The sequence below is a fragment of the Branchiostoma lanceolatum genome, chromosome 5 (assembly GCF_035083965.1).
Source record: "Branchiostoma lanceolatum isolate klBraLanc5 chromosome 5, klBraLanc5.hap2, whole genome shotgun sequence".
NCBI lineage: Eukaryota > Metazoa > Chordata > Leptocardii > Amphioxiformes > Branchiostomatidae > Branchiostoma > Branchiostoma lanceolatum.
This window is the reverse complement of record NC_089726.1, coordinates 17,751,205-17,757,952: the sequence shown is the minus strand read 5'-3', so window position 1 is coordinate 17,757,952 and position 6,748 is coordinate 17,751,205. Positions and strand designations below refer to the sequence as shown.

The window sequence follows — 6,748 nt, the reverse complement described above, 5'->3', positions numbered from 1 at the left end:
CCTCTCACTGCCAATCCCCTTTTCATACCCGAGGGAAAGCAATTATAGAATACACCTTTGTAGTTGTTTTTTTTCTCAGAAACTTTGGTTCTGTTAACTACAAAATCGGTATCAGTATCAGTCTTGCTTGATCTCATTCGTCTGTCATGTTGAATTCTGGAACACCTGATGTACTTTGGAATGTGTGTGTTATTCTGCTTGGAACTACTTCCTAGTTCTATTAACTACTATATCGGTATCAGTATCAGTCTTGCTTAACCTGGTTTCGTCTGTCATGTTGAATTCTGGAACACCTGATGTCCGTTGGAATGTCTGTTATTCTGCTCGGAACTGCCTAGGGATTCTTCTACGTCCGGTGGCAAGGGTGTCCTATTCTTTGGTCTAAGAGATAAAGATAACTGTTTTCCCCCTAAATTTATCACGAGGTGGCTGTTATAATAAATACCAAGAGACAACAATGCATGCTAGGAGTAATAATGGACTCGGGTGTATCTACAATAATCTACCAACAAGTGACGACAAAGTCTGTTTATAGAAGTGGGACTACATTTTATTTCAGGATGTTACCAACAGAAATTGCCAAAGGTGGAAACGAAAGACAGAGCAGGATAAGGTGATCAAACGTCTACGTTAAAAAGTGAAACGATTTCATTGACGTCTTTCGCTTTAATTGCGAGACTTGGAGCGAAGCTTGTTGAGGGAGCTCTCGGCAATCTCAGCACGCTCCAGGTTGTCCTCGTACTCGTGCTGGGCCTTGCGGTACTTGGCCATGTTGGATGATGCTTGCTCCTCCTGTAGCCATTAAAAAGATGTTCGAAAGGTGTGATCAAACAATCCATGGAGGAAGACTGAAATCGTTGCTGCGGAGATCACAGTAGCTATCATACCATTTATACAGAGTTGATAAAATTTGGTATTTAAAAGAAAAAAAACATTTTCAATATAAAGAAATGATATTGATGATAAACAGAAATACTTACAGCCTCCTCCACCTGGCGCTTGAAGGTCTTGATCTTCAGCTGCAGCTTCTCGACCAGCTCCTGGATGCGCTCCTGGTTCTTGCGGTCCTCGTCGGCCTGGAAGCTCATCTCCTTGAGACGGCGCTCGTTCTTACGCAGCTGCTTCAGGTCCTCCTGGTGCCCACGGCTCTGGTGGGAAATCTCGTTCTCTAGATCGCGGATCTAAGAGATGAAACCAAGCCGTAAAATGAAGTTGAAATGGTAGTAACAGCTTGACTTATTGTGCTATGCTCGTAAATCCACTCAACTGAAAGTTGCCGACTGCGTGAGAGAAAAAACTTGGTCAAATGGTTTTGTTTCTGATTCTTGTCTTTTAAAGAGGATGTACCTTGCGGTAGAATAACTTTCTTACTATTAATCTGTAATATATCCCCAGTAATCGATTTTTCGCTATATATTTGTTCCTTATGTTCATTTCATCATTTGTTATACCATTGTTTGTTATTCATATCATACTTGTATTATAAGTGACATTTGTTACGTTCAATGGAGGAGGGTTTTTTATAAGTCTTGCAGGCTTCTTTTCTCCTCCTGAACGTTCTTTTAGATACTGTCAATTATTTCACTTTTTTTAAATTTTTATATATGTGCGAATGAATAAAACAAACAAACAAATGCTTACCCTGTTCTCCTGCTTCTGAATGGCACGCTTGCCTCCCTTGAGTGCAATAGCCTCAGCCTCATCCAGGCGGCGCTGCAGATCCTTCAGGTTAGCCTCCATGGTGCGCTTCACCTTCTCGGCGTGCTGAGAGTTCTCCTGCTCCACACGCAGATCCTCAGCCATGCGGGATGTCTGGTATTGGAGGATATTATAGAGATATTTTCATTGATTTAATTTAATCTTATCTCAATCTCAATTAATAGAAAGTGGCATATAGCGTAAGGACGTCGCCTATACATACGTCAGCCATGGCCTTCTTAGCCCTCTCTTCGGTACTCTTGTGGTCACCGATGACCTCTTCCAGCTCGGACTGGATCTGCGACAGGTCGCCGTCCAGCTTGCGCTTGTGTCCAGACAGGGCTGAGTTTTGTGTGCTCAGCTCGCCAAGCCTCTCGTTGGTCTCCACCAACTGAGATTCAGCGGCCTTACGAGCTCTTTCTGCGTTGTCCAGTGCGCCTCGCACCTTGGAAGAAAAGTTGCTGTTAAAATACGAGTTGCGCTGGAAATGTGTAAGATAACATCATTTTTGTCACTGTTGGCATGAATTTCAAATCTGCATGATTTTGTTTATCCAAGACCAAAGTTCCTACCTCATCGCCTTCGGCTGTCAGCATCTGGCACTTGCGCTCAGACATGTTGTACTGCTCACGGATCTCATCACGCTGCCGCTGTTCGTCGTCGATGGTAACCTGTTGGAAGAGAAAATATGTGTTGTTGTAATTTATCACTCACGTTACAGGTCATCATACACCAATACGATAGCTTATTGCAGTTGATAAAAAGTGCCATATGATAGATCTGCTTCTCAGATTCTTGAATAACGTATTGCCAAGATTGCCCAAAGACCTGTACTTACCTGCATCTCCTGGATTTGGGAGTGCAGCTTGGCAATGGTCTTCCTGGCCTCAGCGTTGGACCTGTTGGCGGTCTCGAGCTGAACCTCAACCTCGTTGAGATGGCCTTCCAGCAATTTCTTTGCTCGTTGCGCTTCTGTCTTTTGTTTGGACTCGATCTCGATAGAGGCCTGCACGCTATCCATAGCGCGAGCCTGGTTCTTACTGAAGTGTTAAGAGTATCAAGAATGTTTGAAACGTCTGGCAGGTATGCCTTATGGTTGTAACATCAAAGCTTCTCAGCCCGAATCTACTATGTTAAGGAAAAGTCACGACAGAGAATTGTACTACATTCGCAACTTGCGATTATGACTTTTTACACTGAAGTTTCATTATTTCATGAAGTTCATAATTGACTCACCGTGAGCTTTCAAATTCTTCATCCTTTTCGGCGATTTTCTTCTCGATATCACCCTTCAGCTGAGCCAGTTCAAGCTGAGTTCTGACAACCTGTTAGAAGAGTCGTCAAATCAGTGTATTTTCAAAGAATTACAGTTTATATTGCTTATTAAAGGATCCTTGCATTTGCTGCCGTAGGGCATTGTTTGTCGGAAATAAATATGATCACTACTTAGAGCCAACAACTGGTCCCCTTGCTTCTCTTATTAAAAGATTATTGTATTTAATCAATTTTGCTACGGTTTGCTATCTACTTACTTTGCCCTGTTCGATTTCAAGAGCGCCTTCAGCCTCATCCAAGGCGTTCTGAAGCTCCTCCTTTTCAACGACCAGGCGCTTCTTGGTCTTCTCAAGCTCGTGGAGGTTCTTTGCACTCTCCCCAAGCTGGTCGTTCAGGTCGTTGATTTCCTCTGTCGCCAAAAAAGGACAACGATTACATAAACCATACATGAAAGCCTTATGAGAATATGAGCCCGATGATGTGGAAAAAAACCTTTTTCAGATACATACCCTGTAAGACCTTATTCTCCTTCTTCAGGGCATCAAGAGCCTCAACGCCTTCGTCAAAGACATTCCTCAGCTTCAGAAGCTCGGTCTGGTAGGCGCGGTGCTCCTTCTGGGATGCATCCAACTCGGCCCCAAGAGTTTCGCACTTCAACCTCCACTCGGTCATCTGCTTGTCAACCAGACGCTGCTTCTTCTCCAGCTGAGACGCCAGTGTGTTGGCCTTTTCCACATCCAACATCAGGTCCTCCACCTCGCCAGCCAACCTGTTCTTGGTCTTCTCAAGGCTGGCGCACTTGGCGTTTGCAGACTCAACCTGTTCCTCGGCGTCTTGCAGACGGGCGGCCAATTTCTTCTTGGCCTCCTCCAACTCCTCGGTCCTCTGGATGGCGTCGGTCTCGTACTTGGATCGCCAGGCTGCCACCTCAGAGTTAGCCTTGGCGAGATTACGCTGAATCTCGGACTTGGCCTCCTGCTCCTCCTCCAAGGACTCACGCAAAGCATCGCAGTCGGACTGAGTAGCACGCAGCTGGTGGGCTAGGCCGTTCTTGCCCTTGGTCTCCTCCTCGAGCTGGCGTTTGACCTCTTCCATCTGCTGTGTAAGCATGCTCTTGGTTCTGTGAATTAGAAAATGATATATCAAGTCATAAACATGTATTTTCTGTACCATATGAAATATTTTGCGTTTTTTAGTATCCGATAGCGTTATTGTATACAACGACAAAATGGCATCATATTGTACCAATTTTTAGTCGCTACCTGCTGAGCTGGTTTGCAATTCCTTCTGACTCTTCCAACTGACGCGCCAGGTCGTTGTTCTCGGCGGTCAAGCGTGTCTTCAATGATCCCAGTTCCTGTGCGACACGGGCATTCTCCTCCAACCTTGCGTTGGCATCAACGTACTGATCCTCAAGCTGCTTGTTCATTTTCTCAGCTTGGACCTGCAATAGAAGTTTTTATAAATTAATGAGAAATAGGAAATACGATAAGACACATCATTATGAAAGAACCAAGATTATATAGGTCTCATATATGGCTACATCTTAACAGTTGCATCTTAATATAATTGATATCAAGTATGCTCAGCTACAAATTGATACTCGAGTTCATTGGGATTCATATTTTATGGAAGAAAAAAAATTGTAAACGAAGATAGGGTAAACCAAATTGCACCAACCCTCTGCTTGGTGACCTGCTCGACATTTGAAGCCAGATCATCGACCTCCACCCTGAGGGAGTTCTTCTCCTTCTCAAGCTTGGTCTTTGCCCTCTGCAGGTTCTCGACCGACTCAGTCATGTCCGCCACGGTGTCGTTGTGCTTCTTCCTCAAGCTGGCGGTGGCAGCTTCATGGCCAATGGTAGCCTCCTCCAACTCACGGCGAACCTGTAAGATGGCCACAGCAATATCAAAGTAAGGTCAACTGACGAAAAGACTGCGTTTGTTTTAGACGCGTCCTTTTCTTCTGAAAGTTATCATGCAAGATGCTTTAACTTCTTGATTCGTCCATACTAGAGCTGAAGAGCGTGATCGCGACAGTTTACTTTTTTTCGCCTTTTGTGCTCGCTATGGAAATATCTCATACCTTCTGGAGCTCAGCTTCACGCTTCTTGTTCTGCTCAACCTGGGCAGCTGTGGCACCGCTAGATTCTTCCAGCTTCTCACCGATGTCTTCCAACTCACGCGAAAGTTCGGCACGCTGCCTCTCGAGCTGTGGATTGATAAGGACAATTATTCGTGAGTTTGATTGCCTCCTTTAGATGTCCCTGTTCTACAAATTGACATATTATGTAGGCTTTCTCGTCCGCCGTAAGTTGATCTGTCAGATAACGTGTTACGTCCATTATTATTAGGACACAGTTTTACCTATCCAATCATTACAGGGCCCTCTAGATACCTTTACATGAGTATACAATGATACACACATTCTGAATCTTCTTTTCATACGGTTGGCCTTCACGATATACGATTGCAAAGTACCTTTCCACGAGCAGCTCTTTCTGTCTCCAGTTCCTCCTCCAGCTCTTCGATCCTGCCCTGCAGCTCCTTAGTCTTCTTCTGCTGCTGAGTTGCCAGGCCAGTCTCGTCCTCAACCTTAGTGTTCAGGGCGTTGATCTCAAACTCCTTCCTATTAAGATCATTAAGAAGCGATGTCTTATTTCTGTTGTGAAACTGTCATACTAGACGTAAAGGTATTTATTGTCTGAAAGTTTTTTTTTCGACCAGAATTTACGGACGGATTGATTCACTTACTTCTTCAGCTTCTCTTCAAGCTCGACCTTGTAACGCTCCAGTTCAACCACCAGATCCTGGGCGTTCTTCAGGTCGTTCTCCAGCTTCCTCTTGACGCGGTCAACGTCAGCACGGATCTTCTTGTCGTGCTCAAGGTTGTCCTCAAGCTGAAGCATAGTCATATATGCGACTTTTCGTAGAAACAGTCAATTTTAGTACGTAAAGTTTCGACGACGGAAAAACTTGAAACGAAGGAATAAGATTGACGTAACACAATGCGACACATACCATCTAACGCGTTTGATTAGGCTACCGTTACTTTGCTACGTTTTAATTGTTCTATGTGGGCCCATACATTACTCTATTGGTTGATATAAATAGATTAAAAGATAACATAGTTGACCCAAATAGACCGAAAATTTCTCTTACGTCATCCAATGTCTGTTCCAGCTTGACTTTGAGCTTGGTGAGGTTCTGAGTCTTGTCCTCTTCGGACTGGAGGTCATCCAGGGTTTGCTGAAATGTTTTAGACAGCAAATAAGTTCAAGTTCTTATCATGATTAATTAGAGTTCAAAGAGCTTTTATACTTTCCACGGATCCAAGAGTTTCATTTAATGCCCGATAACGATAAAACGATAAAGGAAATGATGCATTCATGGCTAGTAAGCGTTGGCCATGGTCTGGTACACGTATTGGTCTCAATACCGTTGACAGTTGGATGGTCTGAATAGAACGCGGTTTTTAGATTTCACGTTTTCTTACCGCATTGAGCTCCTCCAGCTTCTTCTTCTCGCGGCCGAGCTTGCCGATCAGCTCGTCGTTCACGGCCACCTCCTCAGTCATGGCGCGCAGTTTGTCCTCAACTTCCTGCTTCTCCTTCTCCCTCTTGTTGAGTTTGGCCGTGATGGTGTCAATCTCCTTCTTCATCTCGTCACACTCTTGCTCAGCCTATTCAAGAAAAATGGCGAAATTCGATGATGGAGGCACAATGTCAAACCATCCCGTAGGCACTTGGTTGCCCTGGTGCCACTTTCTTTAAGC

At 44.4% G+C, this 6,748-nt stretch overlaps 1 protein-coding gene across 1 annotated transcript in view; it reads right to left on the bottom strand.

The window, feature by feature from the left end:
• Positions 1 to 528: 528 nt before the first annotated feature.
• Positions 529 to 6,748, bottom strand: part of LOC136435528 (myosin-7-like) — a 32,365-nt gene continuing 26,145 nt past the window's right edge. Inside the window, exons 19-34 of the mRNA XM_066429109.1 lie at positions 6,470 to 6,655; positions 6,136 to 6,222; positions 5,728 to 5,873; positions 5,455 to 5,602; positions 5,060 to 5,185; positions 4,654 to 4,860; positions 4,236 to 4,417; positions 3,483 to 4,093; positions 3,231 to 3,382; positions 2,935 to 3,023; positions 2,537 to 2,738; positions 2,271 to 2,369; positions 1,922 to 2,143; positions 1,642 to 1,812; positions 981 to 1,181; positions 529 to 792 (exon numbers count right to left, since the gene is read on the bottom strand). Of these exons, the coding sequence (XP_066285206.1) occupies positions 667 to 792; positions 981 to 1,181; positions 1,642 to 1,812; positions 1,922 to 2,143; positions 2,271 to 2,369; positions 2,537 to 2,738; positions 2,935 to 3,023; positions 3,231 to 3,382; positions 3,483 to 4,093; positions 4,236 to 4,417; positions 4,654 to 4,860; positions 5,060 to 5,185; positions 5,455 to 5,602; positions 5,728 to 5,873; positions 6,136 to 6,222; positions 6,470 to 6,655 (2,955 nt within the window). The 3' untranslated portion in view covers positions 529 to 666. The remainder of the gene's footprint in view (positions 793 to 980; positions 1,182 to 1,641; positions 1,813 to 1,921; positions 2,144 to 2,270; positions 2,370 to 2,536; positions 2,739 to 2,934; positions 3,024 to 3,230; positions 3,383 to 3,482; positions 4,094 to 4,235; positions 4,418 to 4,653; positions 4,861 to 5,059; positions 5,186 to 5,454; positions 5,603 to 5,727; positions 5,874 to 6,135; positions 6,223 to 6,469; positions 6,656 to 6,748) is intronic.